A 21,419-nucleotide genomic window follows, 5' to 3' on the forward strand; every position below is an offset into this window, starting at 1 on the left:
ACCCCATCGAAGCTTCTATGGATATAATAAGGATTCTCAACTTTATTTTTCAATTGAAATGCTCACGCCACCATCAAGAAGTCGTAAGGCACGTTTGGTGTGTCTGAAATAAAATTTAAAAAGTAATATATCCCCTTACATGTGTAACATGCAGGAAGAAAACTCACACCCATAATTTTCGTCCAAAAAAAACTCACACCAATAATACTTTATAAATATGCATAACATTTTACTACCGTTACCACAAACACAACTCTCTATTTCCCAACCCATCTCTAGAAGCAAAATACAACTTTCAAAGAAAAGGGAGAAATATTGTTCATTTTCCATTTTTCGAAGTAAAGAAATTAAAATGGCTGAGAAAGTAGTAGCTGAGAAATACCACCAATTGGAACCAGCAACTGGCCACTCCGGAGGTGATCATGAAGCTTCAGCCACGATGCAATCCGAGGAGCTCAAACGCCAGAAGAGAATTAAGATGTACAAATACATTGGCATTTTCATCGTCTTTCAAATCGTAGTCATGAGCGTTTTTGGTATGACTGTGATGAAAGTTAAGTCCCCAAAAATCAGGTTGGGCAACATCTATGTCCAAAGTCTCAACTCCGTCCCGGCGGCACCTTCATTCGACATGAGCTTCGTAACCCAAATCAGAGTCAGGAACTTAAACTGGGGTACCTATAAGTTTAATGCCGGCATGGCCACGTTTATGTACCAAGGTGTGCCCGTTGGGCAAGTTGCTATTCCGAATAGCAAAGTTGGAATGCGGTCCACGAAAAAAATTGATGTTGTGGTGAGTGTGAATTCTGCAGCATTGCCGAGCAACTCCGCTCTTGGAAGTGAGCTGAGCAATGGGCTGCTGATGTTGAGCAGTCAAGCCAAGTTGAGTGGAAAGGTTACGTTGATGATGATCATGAAGAAAAACAAATCTGCTGAAATGGGCTGCTCTATGGTGTTTAATTTGGCAGCAAAGTCTGTCCAAAATTTGGATTGTAACTGAGAGAATATGGCCGCTATATCATGAGCCAACTTTATTTTTATGTTTCGAGATTTTATTTAGTTTTTACTTGCTTAATATTCACAAATTCCGTCATTACTTCTTGTTTGAAATTTTTTAAACTGTGTCCGCATTACCTTGCAATTTTTTGAATTGTGTCCACATTATTGAAGGAAATCCTAAATTCAAACCTCGCAAAATAAATAAAAGAAAGTGAAATAACATAGCTATAGTTTAAGTGGGAATGCTTGACCTTAATTAGAATTTGACATTGGGAAACCATAAAGGACCTGGACTTTTTTATTCTTGTAGTTGGTGGTACGAACTGGAGTTGATTATTCAGCTTTGAATATGACTTTTTATGGAGTTGCTTCAAAAGTGAAACTAAAGTGGCCAAAGCTTAAGGGGTAGAAATTAAGTTAATAATATGAGATAAGTTAATATTAAAGGGCTAGAAGTTAAAAATCATGACCTTCTAGTTTTCTTTTTCTCCTAAGATGAAAGTAATGGCATGTCAAAGAAAAAAAAATGAAAGTGATTAATTTAGGTGTCAATAATGCCAAAAAGGTTTTTATCACAAATGATTTCTGAGATTGACCAAACTCATCATTTTGATCATTCACTTAGAGGAAAACTTGTTGAAAATGAATTCCACATTTATGCACATACTGACTTTGTATGAGCTTATAAGTAAATTAAGTTACTCCTCATATTGTCAATTGTTTTATGGTGCAACTCCAACTTTTTTCTTAATATCATAGTAGATTGTCTCACGTGTGAAGCCCAACAGCCAAACCTGACATTTGTGTTGTGCTTTTCATATTCGTGTCGTTTTAGTAACATACCCAATATCTTAATAGGTCGTGTTATGTAACACTTGTTAAAATAAACGGGGAATATGACTCGAGCCGAAATCGAACCTTTAATATTAACAGGTAATACGATCCAACCAGTGACCTGTAAAGAAAATATATTTTTAATCAATAAATAATAAAATGAAAAACATGATTGTCGTTTACGTTTATGCTCCATTCTTCTTACCAAATTTCTCTTTTTTCAGATTTTCAGTTTTTGAAAACATGATCTTTTAGCAGATGTAGAAAGATAAACGGTTCGGATCATTAATATCACATTCAAATTATTATGATTAATGAAAATATTGCTCGGAGTTTATAAAGTCTCTAGAAAGTATACAACATTGACTCGTATTTCAGTTAACCATAAACATCAGAACGTGATATCAACAATCCGAACTGTTCATTTTTCTCCATTCGTTAAAAGATAATGTTTTCAAAAAAGAAGATTTGAAAAATGGAATCTGATTAGAAGAATAGAGTGTAAACGAAAATCAACGGTTTAATATAAATCAAGGGTTTATGGATTATGGTGTCAAAAATTCGTAGTTGAGCTATTCACGAAAGAGGTGAAGCTTGTCATCACAATTGATTGTATATTTTTTAATATTTTTCACATGTCTACATTGATTATTCTTAATTTTTCTTAATTTTGCACTAAAAAAATTATTCATGAGAGTTTGGAGGGTTTTAAAAATCTAAATGATGATATAACCATCGTATAAGTGTAGAGGATGTAATCACAAGCGTTTATATATTTTTTTTTTCACATTTTTCAGCTTGTACTTTAGTTATTATGAATTTTAATTTATTTGAACTCCCCCTAAAATGCTATTCGAGAGGGCTTTGTAGGGTTTTAAAAATTCAAATGACGTTGTACCCATCGTCAAAGCGTAGAGGATGCAAGCATGAGTGTTTGCATAATTTTTCACTTGTAAATAAATTATTATGAACTTTTTAATCAACCTTGGTATTTTTAAATTGCTTTAAACTTTTAATGTGCATCGGAATGTTAAATCTCACTTATATGGGAATAAGTACTATAGCTATTGTAGTAACTAGTAAGGTTTTTTTAATAGTTTAAAGTTATCAAACAAACTTTTTTCTTAACGGGTTACCTGCATGTAAACCCATTAAGAACTCATTAACGATGACCCGATAACAACTTGATTTATTATCATGTTGACCCGAAACTCGTTAATTTTGTGTTGTTTTTGTTGACCCTAAAAACTACCAAGCCTACTTGGCGCGCAGGCCGAGTAATTAATAAGCTAACTACGTTCTTCGGTTGTGTGCAGGGCATGCCAACTTGTCGGCCGAGCTCGGCCAGGGAGTAAAATGTGTTGATGTTGCGTTGAGCGCGCTGCTAACTTCTTAATCTTGCGACTGCAGCTGAGGAAGGAACACATCTCGATCTTCGGGTTCTAGAGCCTAAAGGTAAGGCTGCTAGTCTTGCGAAGTTCACGGATCGTCGGCCCCAGGTTCGGTCACGATGATTATATTCGTAAAAGCATAAGAACAGCAAACTGGCACCAAACTATATAGACACAAGTACTCAAAAGAGATGTATGTCTTGATGGTGAATGTGGTTCGGCCGTCAGAATGTCGAACTCTAAAACTTACTTGTGAATATCCAGTCGTAAAACAACTCGACGTTCAATGTGCCGAGCCTAGTAATCTGTAACACCTCACTTCGTTGAGAAGGCTAGTAAGAAGAGCTCTACCAATAAGGACTCGAAAATCCTTCTTGACCGAGACTTGGATAGATAACCGGTCGGCCTCGACGCAGTGCTGTTTATTCAAACTGAAGGTGCTCCGTGGTCGGCTGATTCTACGGCAATAGTGCTGTTTATCCAAACTGAAGATGCCACCAGTTGCCTTCACAATGTTGTTTATCCAAACTGAATATGTGTCAGCAAGAAAAAGAAAATAAAAATCTTAAGGTTATTGAGAGGTTTCGCGTAGAGCGAGAGTTTACGCTGGGCAGTTTGTGTGTTGAATTGGAGAGGCCCTTCAATGTTGCCTGCAACTCTATATTTATAGTGGTTGTAAACCCATTGGATGACGTGCTTTTTCCAACCAAAACTTCGTCTCCCAAGTTGTATGCGCAGACGCATCCATGCAATTCTGTAAAGAATTGCAATTCAATTATAATTCTTCCCTCAACCCATCATCTGGTCGCTCATCTCCTCCAACGCACGCATAATATTTCATGACGAGGCCACGTGCTTGGTTGATGAGATGTATTCTATCTCAAATGGAAATCTAGGTTGATAACAAGGAGCCACGTGGGCTTCTTTTTGCCTTAGATGTTGCATGCATGCCTATCTCCATGCAATCTTCATTAATTCAAATGGAAAATCACAAACCAATTCAATTTGATTGTGAATCAATCCAATCATCACATGCTGCATGCTTCTTAAATCAGATCTAATTAGTTAAATCCCTTATCCAAGCAAAAAAGGCATGACTTTGTAGACTTTCACAACTCTCGCACCATGTTAATCTCATTTAATGCATCCTGATCTCCTCAAACTCAAAAGATCTCTCTCAAGATAATTACCATGATTAAAATTAATAGTAATATCAAGAAAAATCTGTTTAGTTTTGGAATCATCTAATGGTTTCAATGCAATGGGCCGATAGTGTAGAATTGGGTCCAAACACGTTTTCATGTCATGTTAACAGGTTGTATAAGAAATTATCAGATCTATTAACAGCAACATGTGTTGCACGTTAACCCATTTGTGTTGTCTAAGTATTAAGCTTAAAAATTCATCATACATGAAAAGACAGGTTGAGAAACATATTATTCTCAATATCCCCAATTTTACATTTGCACCATACCCATTTTATTCTCAATATCTTGAGAAACATATTAACTCGATTGATTATTACATAAGCCCCTAAACCCTCGGCCATGTTTGATTAGTCGAGTCTTCAACAACGTTCACTCTTCAAGTACCGAATATTTCTTGCTTGTATTTGGGGACAACAATGTCAATTAAATTTTTTTTTTTTTTAAATGAAACCCCAAATAGTATATATCAAACCATGTTCTCACCCCAAATAGTATTATCACAAACAATGTCAATTAAATTTAAAAAAACAAACCCCAACGAAAAATCGAAGCTTCGATTGATAAGCAAAATGAAGGTTCCTCTTGATATTTAATTTGTTCCATCTGATAGCAAAACCCTAAAAGGTCCTCACCAAAGTCATCGATCATCTAGAAGTCAAGAACCTTTGTCTTTGGACGCGTTTGGTGTCCGCAATAAAATATTAAAAGAATTTACAATTCCTTCCCCGAACTTACTTGTTCTGGGAAAGCACTCCACCACATAACTTATTAAAAATAGTCCAAACTCCAAAACCTATATATAATACACATCTCTTCCTCCATTTCCACGAACAACTTTCTCCTTTTTCAAGTTTTTAAGTTTCATCCAAGGAAACAAACCCACAAAAAAAAAAACCACAAAAACTTTCTTCCCATTTTCATATCACAAAAGAAAAGGATACTAATATGGCTGAGAAAACCAACCAGGGCTATCCCTTGGCACCAGCAAATGGTTACACAAGAAGTGATGCGGAGTCTTTGCAATCAGCCGATGAGCTGAAACGCAAGAAGAGAATCAAGTTGGCCATTTATATTGGTATTTTCATTGTGTTTCAGATCATGGTCATAACCGCGTTGAGTCTTACTGTTATGAAAGTTAAGACACCAAAGGTCAGGCTAGGTGACATCAACGTCCAAAACCTCAACTCTGTCCCAGCGACACCTTCGTTCGACACTAAATTCACAACTCAAATCAAAGTCAAGAACACAAATTTTGGTCAATACAAGTATGATGCTGCAATTATCACGTTTTTGTACCAAGGTGCGACTGTCGGGCAAGTTTCTATTCCCAAGGGCAAGGCTGGAATGCTTTCCACCAAAAACGTTGACGTCGAGGTGAGCTTGAGTTCAAGTGCATTGAGCAGTTCCAGTCTTGGCAGTGAATTGAGCAGCGGGGTATTGACACTCAACAGCGCGGCTACGTTGACTGGAAAGGTTGAATTGATGTTTATCATGAAGAAGAAGAAGTCTTCCACCATGGACTGCACCATTGCATTTGATCTGTCATCCAAAACGCTCCAAAGTTTAAAATGCAAGTGAAAACAGACCAAGATTATTTCCTTGTACTCGTTTTTACTTTCTGCAAATTTATTTTTATATTTGTTGCTTTCTTATGAATTTTGTTGGTATATATATACTTCTTGACCACAATTTTTGAATTGCACTTTTTCGTTATATACAGATTGGTAATGTTGATTACTCTCTTTTTTTAATTTCCTTCGTTTTTTTGGGAATTTGATGCCATAATTTGATAAGATTCAAATATCTAATAAATCTGAAGAGCCAAGACCAACAGAAACTGCAACTTGCAGACTGAATAAAACTATGAAATGGAGTTGATGAAATGGTCAAAATATTTTATTCGAGGGATGATAGTGACCCCGTAACTTCCTCAAAGCGATGTTTGCTTACAGGCCAACTTTAGTTGACTAGAATTAAACACATAAAATGAAATTATTACTTGTCAAATATTATATCTTAGGAGAGGACAAGGCACAAGTTGTGCTCATGTAGCAGTTGAGTACAGTGGCAAAGCTACATGGGAGCGAAGGGGGGCGGCCGTCCCTCCATTCGTCGGAAAACAAAGGCAGGAGCGACAGTTGAACCTCTGGCTCGGCTAGAAACTGGGAAGCACGGCAGTTTTAAAACCAGAAACCTGTGCAGCTCCTTGTGTGCAGGGTTTTTTTTTTTTAATTTTAAAATCCAGGCCAAAATGACATCGGTTTTTGGCCTAGTAAAAAAAAAAAAAAAAAAAAAAAACTATTTTCTTTGGGTGAACAGCGTCGTTTTTGCTGCTGATAAAAAAAAAGATTAAATGAGGGACCAATAGTGAATCAGGTATCAAATCATCAATGATAACAATGCATGAATACAATGCAAAACACCTTAACTATACTCGTTAATCCGTAAACCAAACACCCATAGCTCACACGTCCCATTATGTACTTATACCCTTTGATCCCGAGTGACAAATTATACGAACTAACCTCATAACTCAATCGTCCCAATTTCTCTTTTGTTAGGCCATCTCCAACCGAAGGGTCTAGAAGACCGAAAATAGCCCGAAAACCGTCTCCAACCGAGGGTTAGGCCAAAGGGCTCGTGCCCCCACGAAATCTGAAAGGGCCAAAGGGCTGGCCCAATCCAACCAGCCAGCCAGCCAGCCAGCCCCGGGCTGGCCAGAAATTTAAGAATTGTTGTCGGATATGACCGATAACATTTTTATTAATCCTGTCGGTTATATCTGATAGGAATTCTTAAACAAATCAGATAGCCGTTATTATTTTTTTATTTTTTTTACAGTTTTTATTTTTTATTATTTTTTATTTTTTACAAAATCTTTTTCCTTTAAATTCTATTTTTTTTCTATAACTTCCTATAAGTGGTCCCCATCCTCATCCCAGTCCCACCTCGTTTCAATTATACCCCCACCATTTTCCCCAGGTAACAAATCCCATCCCCCCACCTTTACCCCCTTTTTAATTTATATTTATTTCAAACCCTAATAATTGATTTTGTATTCAATACCTAATAATTGATTATTGAATACAAATTTTTGTTTAATTGATATAGGATTATAGGGTAATACATTATATGGTTATTGATAATAGATTGTTCATATGAACACTGATTATTTTTTTTTTTTTTGAAGTACATAAAAGAGGATTGATACATTATATATATACATGTATTGAATCACACATGGTCTAGCAACAAAAAAAATAGCTGAACATGGTGAAGATTTTTACATCATATTTGCATTAATATAAAAGAGTTAGTGAAGACCGGGAGGTATGAAAGTTATATGTTAGTGTATAAGCTTCTTACATTGGCTTTGGTGTTACCGGTTGCAACCACTTCGGTGGAGAGAACTTTTTCTGCTATGAAGATTGTGAAAACACCATTGCTTAACAAAATGAGAGATCAATGGTTGAGTGATAGCATGATTGTTTACATTGATAGAGATGTATTTGCTTTTATTGATAATAAGCCAATTATGCGACTTTTTCATGACATGAAACGTCGCTGACAACAATTGTAATTTGTTTGTATTGATTAAGGGCTGGTTTGGTTTGCTGTGCTTTGAAAAAAAGCTGCTGTGAGAATAAGCGGCTATGAAAAAAATCAGCAGAGTGTTTGGTAAACTTTTTTGTAAAAATGCTTTTGAAAAAAAAAAACAGTCTGATAGTGGGTCTTTTCATTAAAGGAGCACTGTAGCTCCATGTGCTTTGAAAAAAAACCAGTTTTCCAAAGCTACAAATAGCAGCTTCAGCTTTTTCCTTTGATTTCAGCTTATTCTCACAGCAGCTTCCAAAATAAGCCTTTTTTTTTTCAGTTTACCAAACACCTAAAACCCTCACAGCTTTTTTTCATGAGTGATTTTTTTTTTAAGCACCTCACTCCCAAACCACCCCTAATTATGAAAGACATTACTGTATAAAAAGATTTAGTTGTTGCCATTTTTCTTAAACCTTGCACTCTTTTAAGTTAGCCCCTCCTCCGAGAAACATGTGGGCGCTGCTGGAAAATAAATAATGAGCTTCCTATTTTTATGGTTTGCTTATAAATTGGATAATAGGCGAAGCCAAGCATCTGTATTTTGTTTCGTTCATAAAAATAAAATAAAGCAATCTAATAGATTCTTGTCAAAAAAAAAAAAAAAAAAAAGGTTAGTCTATGATACCTTAATAAAATTTAATGATTAACATATTGTCACGTATTTAAGAACCCATTTGGCTTAACCTTTTAATAAATTTCTTTGGAAGACAATCGCCAAAGATTTCTGTCTTGAACAAGGGCCAACAAACAATCCCCGGCATCAAGGTACGAAAGAGATTGTTTAAGGTAACCAACGAGCCAAATATGGATCATGGGCTTTGGACTCAACATAGGAGGAGAGCAGTGATCCAATTAATTAGAAGAGATTTCCAAATTGAAAAAGGGCCACCCTCACCGTCAAAAAGTTTGACCATAATCTCATTATAGCTTTTTTTACAATTATTATTTGTTGGATCATGATTCTCCATGGTCGGAGTAAGATGGATCGGAGTACAAATGCCTCAGTAGTCCAGTCATGGACTGAACAACTTCTATCACAGAGATGTACAGACAGACCATAGATTCCACCATCATTCGAATAATTGGGCAAGGTCTGTTGACTTCGCTGAGATTGATTTTCTTGTTCTACACAATAATGAAACTTGATTCGGTATGGAATAAGCCAGGTTTCCTATATTCTTGGAGATTCCTATAATTTAGGGATTTGGCTTGCATTGCAAGTAATCACACTCCTAAAACGATGCAATATCTACTCCTATATATCCTATGGGATTCTCTCGGTAATATACAGATCATGTACCCTATCTCTCTCGATTGGCATAAATACACCCATTAGGGTTCATTTCGGGTAACGCAATAATCGCATACTCTATTCTCTTACCTACAACTTGAGTCTCATAAATTACTTACTAACTTGACTGTCGGAAAATTTGGCTGACACCCCACCAGTGGGGTGTGAATTTGATTCCAACAATTGGTGTTTTTATTAAGTGTGAACTTATATTTCCCCGACCAGATCACTCTACCACAAGCATATCTGCATAAGAAACTTTAGTTAACACTGACGTTAATACCATAACAGAGAACAATCCACTTCCCAACGACTCTACTACTCCCTGCACAAGCAATTAAGTCCCTGATTGCTCAACCACCCCATGGAACAATGATGCTCCTGCTTCTAGAACCTTTCCCACAATGAATCAAATATAGGAAACCTTACAAAAGATCAGTGCCTCAGTTTGCGAGCTACAGAAGACCAACATAGCATCTCGAGCGGAAAACAATGCAGACTTTATAGACATCGAAAGCCAGATGAAGGCCTTGGAGAATTTTAGCGGGACTACCCTGCAAACCCAGACTCCGGTCTTCGTTTATGTGAAATTAAGTAACATAACTCTAGTAGGACAGCCAATCGTATGGATCTCCATTTCGACCCAGCAGAAATCACTAATCTTAATGCAAGCATGGAGCAATTTGACATCCAGATGGTTATTCACGCCTTTGCAAGTAGGGTCTCAGTCCAACGCAACTTTGATACTTGGGACATTGCACGAGCGCCTCGCATGGAGCCTCAGCACATGAGCTTCGACGATCTTGAATCTTCATGAGAACAAGAGCGGCGCCGACCACTGAACTGTGACAACCTTAAGAACTGCTTCAGGAACCCAAGTGTGAGTAGTTTCGGGATAATGAAAGGTGTCTATTGTTAAAATAGAAATAATAAAATATTGAATCGTTAATTTACAAAAGTAGGATGCTGACCATTAATTTGGTTTTTGTCAAACTAATGGATTGTTGGTTACTATAATTCAATAGTCGAGACTAAACAGGGGGTCAGTCATGGAAGCAAGAAATATTGACATTCATGCATATTTGTTTTGGATGGCTTCGGGCCAAGTAATTGAGAAAATAGAGCCCAAAATTTGGGGTTAGCCGTGACTATTAACTACATTGCAGAAGATGAAGATTGGTACAGAGAAAGAGAAAGAATTGGTAGAGAAAAAACAAGAGAGATTGTATTGATTGATTAGGGAAAAATGTATACAACTGAACTTAAAGAAATGATAGTTATACAATTCCTTATATAGTCATATAACCTAATTATAATAATACCCTTCTAACTATATTTTTGTTATATCAGTTATTAGTGGCCACCCAACTTAGTTGGGTGCGGTTAGAAGAGAAAAAAATAAAAAATAAAAGCAGAGCAGCCTAGACAGTTTGAGTGTTGTCCATGTCACCCAACGTGAACTGGGGTGGGATAGGTGAGCTGCTTGCTGCAGAAAAAAACAATTTGGGCCCTGGGTAGGCCGAGATAGTCAGCTCAGCAAAGCAAGTGCCCTGCAAAGATGGGGTGGGTCGAGGAAGTGTAAGCCTAGTGTATAGCAAGCTGAAAGCTTGGCAGGATAAAGTCCAAAGACTAGGCCAGTGTGAAGCATCCCCAAAACATGGGCTGCTGAACCCAGACATCAAACGGTGTCGTTTTGGTTGGCAGAGCTAGAGCTTCAGGCTCAGCTCAGTGCAGGCACAGCGCGTCTTAAGGTGGCGCAGCTTGGCTTCAGGTTTAGGTTTTCAAAATTCTACTTCGTGCTTCTATTTTCTTGTTTTTCTCTAACTCACATAATTCAATATACCAATATAACATAATATAATATAATTTGCTTAATTAGAATATGAAAACATTGATTGCGTAGGCATGAACATGCTTATATATATTGAAAAATATATGCAATATACAATACATATAATAGTAAAATTGGAGGTTCATGCATATGGTGAATGTTTTCATGCTAACAGAGGCTTATTAAATATCAATTTTTTGTTTTAAAAGAGTTTGATTTGCTGGAAACGAAATAAACCCCTTGAGTGCTAGTTGTAGAAAAATTTCCTTCACGAACCTCTAGTTCCTTCAGCAAGGGTGCGTTGATAACGTGTTGTAGGCCTATTTACCTGAATAATGATAAAGGGAGAGAGAGTGGGAGAGTGCAGCGGCAAGAGAGAGGAGAGAATAGGTGAATTATGAGGTGTATCTCACCCCATTGTGCCTGTGTTTATAGTAATAAGTTCATGGGGACAATTTTTGCCTTTCAAGTAATACATCTGAAATAGTATCTAAAAAATACCAATAGAATTTACACAATCATATTCATAATGAAATTAGTATCACAGCGTTTTTTTTTTTTAACTTTCAGAGGCCCTATGGAGTAAGGGGATTAGGAAGTCTCCGATTCAGTAGCCAATTTTTCCCTTTCAAGTAATACATCTGAAATAGAACACTATCTAAAAAATTCCAATATAATTTACACAATCATATTCATAACGAAATTAGTATCACAACGTTTTTTTTTAAACTTTCATCTTAACTTAAAAAAAAAAGTGTGACCACCAGAGTAATCGAACACAATCACATTTCTTTGGACACATTCCTAACACAATCATGGCGTGTTTACGCAAGGGGAGTGGGACAAGAGGAATGGGAATTGCACTCGTCCCAAGTTATTCAAGTGTTTACCAACACGTGATCCACTTCACTCGATTTGAGTTGTCCACGTGTTAGGTTTGAAAATTTACCATACATGAGGGGACATGCTGTGATTATGAGTGCCACACCAGGGAAAAGAAGGGACATAGTATGCGCTTATAAGAAGTTCGGCTACTCCGTATAGTGCTAATTTTATAATAGAACCTCAACTTTCTTCAAATTGTTGCATAAAAATTATAAAGAATCTATATATTCAAACAAAAAAAATATAAGGTAAATTATATTAAATATTAGTTGGGCATAGGTTTTAAGAAGAAAACCATATTTAAGAAAAATATAAAGTCTAACTAAATAGTTTAATATGAACAATACTTGGGTATTGAAAGTATCCAAATTTACTCATGTCCTATGTGGCTCAATAGCCTTCTACCGCCTTGTCATTTGAAATTTTATCCCAACACATTGCCCAAACACCCAACTCTATCTTTAAACCCGTTACCAAACATATATCTTTTTCCTCACTGGATCACCTCGTCTTCCTTCTTCTCCATAAGTAGGCGAAGATCTTCATATCCACCACCGTGGCCCCGTCGATTCAGCCATCATATTAAAGATCCTTAGCCTTCGCCTATCTCGTCATCTTGCACCACTCTGACTGGTCTGGTCATTCACCATTGAGAAACCCCACTTTGTAATCCTCCTCGGCGCAAAAGTTGGCAACATATTCACATTAACAACACAGACCTCCTGATTTCATCGTCGTCAGTCTCATTGTGAGAGCGGAATCGATGGTTGGAGGAGAGACTAAGGATGTGAGCTGGGGCGAAACTAGAAAGTTACTTTACAGGGGGAACAATTTACTGACAAATGTAAGTCTTTATCTTTGTTGCATCTCACCAATAGAGCGTGCAAAGCCAAAAATAAATTTTCAGTTTTTTTTGTTAGCCATTTGGTCGAGTACTTGGCGAATCCGTACCACTGTGTGCTTAGTATACATCCTCACCCCTTAGGCCATTTAGTGCTCTTTTGATTTTGTCTTTAGGTTAATATTGCTATAGTGTGAATCAAATATAAAGCTAACTCATAAATGTATATAGTTGCGAGCTCAAATTGATGAAACGATGAGAAGGAAGTAGTGTTAATGAGCCTTTTATTATTATTTTTTTTAATGCCGACTTTAATTTTTTCTCAAGAACAGTGTTGTTGTCATTTCGCTAAAAACATATAAATTTTTCCCATGTCTTCTTCCTGAGCTGCCATAACCAAACTTTGATGTTTGCCTCCTCCTCCTGATGGTCTTGGAAGAGGATCGAATGATATTGTTGCACCGGAGAGATCACCTATCATGTTGATAAACGTGCTCATTTTTTATTAGTGACACATCATTTGGTTTGTAAATTTTGTCTACAAATTTAGGCTCTCTAGCATTACTCAAACTTTTATGAAGAGAAGGGGGCTTGCCAACCTTTTCCTCAAAATACCTAGCATGTCCCTATTTTCGATTGTTAATTTCATAACAAAATTTAAAAGAAATGCTAAGGAGACTCTCAAAAATGGGATTCTCCAGGATATCCCTACCACCTCATGTATATAGGACAATGTTTTATAATGTTGTTGGTAACAAAATTGACATTAAACTGTGAGATAACAATGTTTTATAAGGAGACTCTCTCTCTCTCTCACGACTATTTTTTTTTCCACTGTATCTAAGTTCCCCATCTCTCTCTCTCTCTCTCCCTCTCTCTCCCTCTCTCTCCCACGACTATTTTTTTTTCCACTGTATCTAAGTTCCCCAATTCACTAATTATTTCTACATAAAAATTAAAATCACGCACATAGTGTGTGTACTGCATCTAGTTATCTTTTAGGATAGTCACAAGTTTTAAAGGTGGGCGTATCACCAGAAAAAAAATTTAAGGTATATTACCCATCTTGTCCTTAAGCTTATTTAATTAAAAATTTTATAAGTGAGATTTCATAGATTCGAATATTGAGGATTGCAAGTTTGAGCCAAATTATTCTCTTACCTCTTAGTATAAATACATCGTTGTAAAAATTAAAAATCGGTTACAGCCCAGGATTGACTTTGAGAGTTTAGGATTAGATATTAAATTGTCACTAGGAGGAGCTTAGAGCTTAGGGTGTAGATCTCGAGTTTTGTGCAAAAGTCAAAATCCGTGAACTGGACCTACAACCTAGGTAATTCTCATAATGAATTTTTTTATTTTTAATTACGAATGTGTGTTAGTCACAATTTATTCAAAATGTTAGTGACTTATTTAGCTTGGCATTGGTTATGACAACCTGTCCCTAATTTTACGATTTTATTCATTTTAAAAGAGTGAATTGACGAAAATGCTCGTAGTGGCGAGATTGCGACCTCGTTGACTGTCTTTTTGTGACACGTACAAGCCATTATTTTACGTATTCTCGAAGTACTTGATGGTACAATCACGCAGGCGCAAGCGGAATCGAAATCGGAGTTACGACGGAGGTATTACGAAACTACGAATTCGAAAAGACTTTTCATAAATATTATATTATTATTGTAATAATATTTTATTATTATATAATTATTTCAGTATTATTTGGAGGATATTTTAATATTTAAATAATTTGTTTTTGGCCCCCGTGGGGCCCACACATCACAATGTCTCCACTTTCTCCCTATCGCGTGTCCCTCTTCCTTCACTCTATGGAACTCTCGCCATCACTTCCTCGCTCTAACTCTCTCAACACTCTCCTCTCTTAGCTCTCTCTCTTCCCTCCCCATCAACACAGACACACCATACCATCACCACACCGTCGCCACTATGGCGAGACAACCACCGTCACAACCAAGCTCGAGACACCTTTCCATTGTCTCACAACCTTCTTAGCTCTCTTTTTCTTTGCAAACATAGAGGTACAACACTGCCATGACCACCCACCATCGTCTCCGACGAGATTTCACGATTTTTCGACCAAGGTAGGCCTAGGGAATCCCTCTCTCATGTCCTTTCTTGTCGTTTGTGAAAGATCTTAAAGATATGGGTATGTGTTTGTAGCATTTAAGGACTGAAACCACATGGGGTTTCTTTCCCCAGTTTCCCGTGAAGAATTGTGGGGTTGCAGGCATTTCTTCGACCATTTTCCTACCACAGCTGTGAACCAAAATTATATAAATCGAATCTCCATCCTTCTAGCTTTATTTTGGCACTTAAATTATGAAGTTTAGTTGATAATGGAGCTCGATTGGAGTTCTGGAGAACAAGCCCAGTTCCGGCTTTCTCCTTGCTGGGTTTGATGGGCGCAGCTCGCAAGTCAATTGGATTAGCCCGACCCGTTATATATCAAAAACAAATATGGGGCTTAAGCCTAAACCTTTGGCCTAACCCAGCCCAAAACTTTTGGGCCATTGTTCCAGCCCAGCCCCGCTAGGAATATTCTCTGAAATATTCTTTGGAATATTCTTCAAATGTTTCTTGCGTTGACATTTTCGAAATTTTCTCAGAAACCCTTATGGGCTAATTTCAACACCCTGAGTTTGTTTTTGACATCCATTTAATGAAATTCTGAAGATTTAACGTAGTTGATCGGCTCGACGTCTCGGTTGACTTTTTAAAGTTGATCGTTGACTTTTTACAAAATTTGCCTGGGACGCTTCTTAGCGTATTTAGACGCGCTGATTCTGAATCCGTCATTCGTTTCTCCAAATTCAAATGCTTTAATTGAGTTTTACTAATGGGTCTCTATTATGCTTAGGTACGATTAGCATCGGTGATTTGTATTTTCTCGTTTGAACGGCTGTGACCTCGCAAGTACTTGTGAATGAGTCTCATCTTTTATATAGTATATATATGTTTGTTTAGTTTCCAGCTACATATTAATAAAGATTTTTTCTACGTGATTTCCATAATTAGTTTAATGTTTAGAAGGAAGGTCGTAATGTTGAGAATTATGAAATTATTTTGAATCCTGCAAAATGCACATGTACGTGTACTATTATGGGATACCTTAATTGTATTTGTGGCCATGAATAGTATTATGTTGACTAGAGTTATCGATTTAGCATTGCATGATCATATTTACGTATCTGCTCATCGCATGCTGCACTGGTGTTAGTGCTCGCCCTGGCCAGGGCCAGTCTTTAACATGTATGTTGACATCACACCGTACGCTCACTTTAGATCCATTGTAGGTGCCAGTCATGTCCTAAATTGCTATAGGCAATTAGGACTCGTATGTGATGTGCATAGCATCAGTCTTCATGTGATTGTAGTACTAGAGCGTACATCATTACACCCAATCCTGTTCATGTTCGAATATCTCTGCATGAACTTGTGTGTTAGCATGTGTCAATGAGCACTCGATGTGATATGTTTATTTATGCGAGTTAGTGTGATTACTAGAAGTTATATGCTTATTTACGAATTTGTGACGTATTGAATTATTGAGATATTGCAGGTAACGGTAAGTATTTTCATACTATACGTAGTATGTATATTTTGAAAACTATACTTGTTTTACAGTGAGGGGTTACTATGTTTTGAAAAAGGATTTTTTTTACAAGCTTTTTTAGGCCCACTCACCCTTATTTTTCTCCCCTCCAGGTTTTAGTGGCAGTGTACGTGTCGACGAGGATTTATGGCAAATACTATTATCAAAGATTACTTCCGATGGTATAGTTCTTATTCTAATTTTATTGTACTTTACTTATGCTCTGTTATCATGTGTGAAATTGGTTCATTCTCGCTCACATGCACACTTTTATTTAAGCACTTTTAGGTTTAAACTTATTCATATTTTCCTCATCACTACACTTTGTGGCTTTGTCACATTCTTGGTGTCGGCCAGCACAGCTCAATTTGGAGTCTAGGTGGACATCTAGGGTTGGGGTGTGTCAGTTTGGTATGAGAGCATAAGTTTGGGCAGTATTGCGCTCATCACACCCGTGATGTAAGCATTCTCAATTCTTGAACCTAATTGTCAAATCTTACCACCTCGTCGAATACGAAAAACGTGTTAGCTTTTTCTATGTTATATGTTACTTAGATGACTTATTGACATGTTAAAAGAACAATTTGGCGACCACCTCTAGACTTTAAGTGAAGACTTTCCTTGCCAAGGAAGCATGTTGATTTGAGACAAGTTGATGGCCCTGAAGCAGGGCTACTATATCGATAGTTGTGCATCACGGGAGATTCAACCACTAATTCCACTACCATCTAGTCATTTCTACCAACCCTTTCGAGTTAGGAAACCATAAATAATTTTGATTCCTTGGTAGTAGCCGTTAGGATACCACCTATTAGAATTCCTACGAAGTTTTACTTTTCGTTGAAATTTCCAGAAATGCCCCGAATGACAATGTGGTGCTAAAGGGGTAGCATTCGATAGAAGAACATCTGGGGGACAATCACTTTTGGTCCTCGACAACACTAATCTTCTTAAACACACTAGTTATAATTTCAGATCTTCAAGAGGAAGATTTTATTCCATTACATCGCATTTCAGAGTAGATTATTAGCAAATTCCTTTTTCTGGCCTTAGGACATTTCAACCAACACTAGTTCCTAGGATTCTTTTAGATGTTGTACTCGTCATTGCGATGGGTATAGGCATGAGAGTACGAATGGTTATACCTTCGAGTAACAGTAATCAATTTTCCTTCGAATCAACGAAACCAACTCACAGGCCATTTCTTTAGAAATTACGAAATTAACCACCCGAGCAGGCTCTAATTTGTAATCATCCTATGGTGGCGGTACTAATTGACAATATTGTCTGATGTCCAGAAGTTATCAACCAGTATTCAGGCAGTACAATTCCTGATACCAGACACATGTACTAGTATCTCGGAGTGATACTTTTGTGCTAGAACGCTAGTTCACAGTTCCAGGGTAACGGACAATATCAAAATATCATATATGCATTGATTAACGGTACGACTAATAGACTGATTAATAGTGACTACTTGAGCCGAAGAAATTAAAATCGTGGAAACTTAGGAGTAAGCCTTGTAGGAGGACAGTAAATTCACAGTTGTATTAACCCTTTAACCCATTTAGGTAACTAAAACCTCTTTGACTAGCCATCTTTCTAATCACTTCCACATGCAAAGTTTAGAATCGTAACACTAGTTAGTTGCAAATTGAGAATCGAGAAAGTTATGAAGGCTTTTAGTATGTGGCGTAGTGAAATGAAGTAGTATTGTACGTTCTGAGGACGCATATCTCTAGCGTCATCTTTCAAGATACCACCAAAACGGGAAGTAGAGTACACCATCAATCTACCTTTCTACTACCACAGTTATTCTCCTTACATCTTTTTGAGCAACTCCGACATCCTTGAAAAACTTAGTTGGAAAAACTTACTGATTAGGAATTTATCCAACCACTCTATCTAGGGAACTTTAAACCTAACCGGAAGGTGAAAGACCGAACCTTAGGATTGTACCTAGATTTTAGCAACTCAATCGGGTGATGATTAAAACTGTTAACCCCTATTTCAAATTGATGGTCTACCCGACCAACTTTTGTAGCCTAAATTTTCTTCCATAGCCTGACAGATTTGTAGTAGTCTTGCTGACAACTTTCTTACCTACTCCAGCAACAAAATTAAATTCCCTAAATACTGACAGTTAGCTTTATACCCAAGTCTTCAAATGTTAATTTCATTTAAATTATTACTTTCTTGGGAGATGTGATCTTAGTAGACGATATTATTTTCTTTTCCTTAAAAGGTTTTAGTGGAGGAAAGTTGAAATCCTCACAAAGTGTAGTGAAATACGAGATATGCTTGGCTTTGTCAATTTCTATTGACGGTTTATTAGCGATTTTTCAATTATAGTGTTTCTCCTCACTTGTTGACCGAGGAAAGTTAGTCTAGTTTGTGATGTTGGTTATGAATAAAGTTTCTAACAACCGAACTGTCTAAACTCACCTTTGTTTTACACCTTTCGATGACATTGATCATTTCGAAATCCACGATGACTTTTTCTCTGGATATTTTGGCTGTGTAGATGCCACATGATGGAGTATCGCTTATATTTCCTAACGGTTGGAACCGTACGAAATGAACTATCTTAGTCATGACTTAGAGTCAACAATTACAATCTTTACTTGAAAACCGAATGACAATTCTCTGTGGAGAACCAACCATATACCTCTCAAATACATCTTCATTTGAAATGAACTAAATTTCTAACAGCAATGATGGAAGAACCAAAACAATGTCTATGATTGCACTATCGTGTATTACCCTAGTCGTGCAAACGTAAGTATTATTTACCACAACAAAAGACATATCTAACCTTGAACACTTTCAACCTATCCTATTTCATTTTAGTTGGAATTCACGAGTTTTGATATGACGTTAGTTACAAATAATCTAGAAATCGTTCAAGTGGTTATAATCACTTCCTGTATCTGAATAGAATGGAAAATATCACCATAAGCCCTTGGTACGAGGTATCTTATGCGTGGAGATTATGATGATGTTTCGGTGATTATCAATTGACTCCACAAGTCAACTCACTTTTCGTTGGTCCAAAGGGACTACCTTTTAAACCACTTGGTGAAATTTCTCATTTTTGAATTTATCATATTTTCTAGTGTTTCGATCAGCATTTGCTCTAACTATGATTCCATTTTCACCTCTTTGTGCTACACAGCATTTCAGTCAACCGTGGGTACGTGTCTACCCCCACTGCACTTCATATTGTGTATGAGGCAAATAAACTGTCTAGAAGAACCACTAACACTAAAATTTTAGTTGTGACCCTTAATTCCTCAATCACCCAACAAATACTCTGCTAAATGAATCTTTGCCATTGGTGATTGAATATCCCGGAAACTACCGTTGTAGCGAGATGCCATGAATTCATTCCAGTTGCCTTGTATTTTAGACTTGATGGACTTCTTTTAACCCTCAAATTCTTGAGTGTTCTTTTAGCCTTCTCAACATAAGTTTTTTGCTAAATCCGAGAGAAATTAACTATGAATCTACTCGTTAAGGCTTTGTGAACTACATTGTTCAACTGCATAGTGTACATATCACTACTATATCTCACTGTGATGCGCGTTTCACTTCCAAGTCTTGGGAAGTCTTCTTCAAAGCCATGGGTACTAAGTTGTTATTGAATACTACATTTCACTTTCAGACTAACGGCTAATTTGAATAAACTATTTGGACCTTGGTGAACATAGTGCTTTTGTCTGTTCTGCAGTTTTAGCATGGTTATTATAGATACATAGGTGAAAATCGTCTATATGTTCAGTTATAATTTCTGTGCAATTATTTTAACTTTACGTTATTAAATATGTATTTTTGACATAAGGCCATTATATATATATATTGACTCTATGTTTTCATAAAAGTAGTATATTATAGTATGGTGTTGTTGGAGAAAAAGTTTGGGTTTAGAGGCATGAAAGAGGAATCATTGCAATCTGATCGCGATGGAATGACATTCTCTTTTACGCAACTACTCTATCTTGATTTTTTTTCCTTATACATATATATATATATATATATATATATATATTTTCTTCCTATCTTTAAGTATTTTAAGCATAGCAAGTTATTTCAAATTTCGGGGATGAAATTTTTTTAAGGTGGGTAGATTATGATAACCTGTCCCTAATTTTAAGATTTTATTCATTTTAAAAAAGTGAATTAATGAAAATGCCCTTTGTGGCGAGATTGTTGACCTTGTTGACCGTCTTTTCGTGACGTGTACGAGCCACTATTTTATAGTATTCTCAAAGTACTTGATAGTACAAACGTGTAGGCTTAAGTATAATTGAAATCAAAGTTACGATGGAGGTATTACAGAACTATGAATCCGGAAAGTACTTTTGTAAAAAAAATTACTATTTTGTTGTGGCTTATATTTAACTGACAAGGAGAGGGGGCCGGTGGCACAAGGAAAATATAGAGAGAGAGATGAGTTTGTAGGGTTGTGTAGAGGATGTGTTATTCCCCCTACGCAATGCCTTTATTTATAGTAATAAGGGAGAGAAGAAATCCTTCTCCTCCAAGGAATACAAGTCCTAATTGGGAAGAATAACTAGAATCAAATCTAATCTAGGATTTACACAATCATACTTAAATAAGAAGTTTATAACGCTGCCCCTTGAGTGTGTAAATACTCAAGTAGATTCAACATCATGTAAAGTTGAGGAAGTCGACTCATCGGCACTGATTCTAGGAACACACTATTCTCAAATAAGGTAGGAACTTGCATAAGGAACTAAGTCTCACAAAAAAAAGCCCAAGGCTATGGTAAAACCCGAGTAGGGACAAAATCCATAGTTTAAGGAAAAATGCGTGAGTAATGCAAAGTCAAATGAAACGTCTATGGGACGTCATCAGGGATATGATCAACCCAAGGTGGGTGCCTCGTCAAAACCTTGTTAGGTAGTC

At 36.7% G+C, this 21,419-nt stretch overlaps 2 protein-coding genes across 2 annotated transcripts; both read left to right on the top strand.

Moving 5' to 3' along the window:
• The first annotated feature begins 352 nt into the window (after positions 1 to 352).
• Positions 353 to 1,000, top strand: LOC103445465 (late embryogenesis abundant protein At1g64065-like). The gene has a single exon (XM_008384519.1). The coding sequence runs from the start codon at positions 353 to 355 to the stop codon at positions 998 to 1,000; it is 648 nt and encodes a 215-aa protein (XP_008382741.1).
• Positions 1,001 to 5,377: 4,377 nt separating this feature from the next.
• Positions 5,378 to 6,010, top strand: LOC139196868 (late embryogenesis abundant protein At1g64065-like). Its single transcript, XM_070823219.1, has one exon. It carries the CDS (start codon positions 5,378 to 5,380, stop codon positions 6,008 to 6,010), a length of 633 nt encoding a protein of 210 aa, XP_070679320.1.
• Positions 6,011 to 21,419: the final 15,409 nt, after the last annotated feature.

The sequence above is a fragment of the Malus domestica genome, chromosome 06 (genome assembly GCF_042453785.1).
Source record: "Malus domestica chromosome 06, GDT2T_hap1".
Taxonomy (NCBI): domain Eukaryota; kingdom Viridiplantae; phylum Streptophyta; class Magnoliopsida; order Rosales; family Rosaceae; genus Malus; species Malus domestica.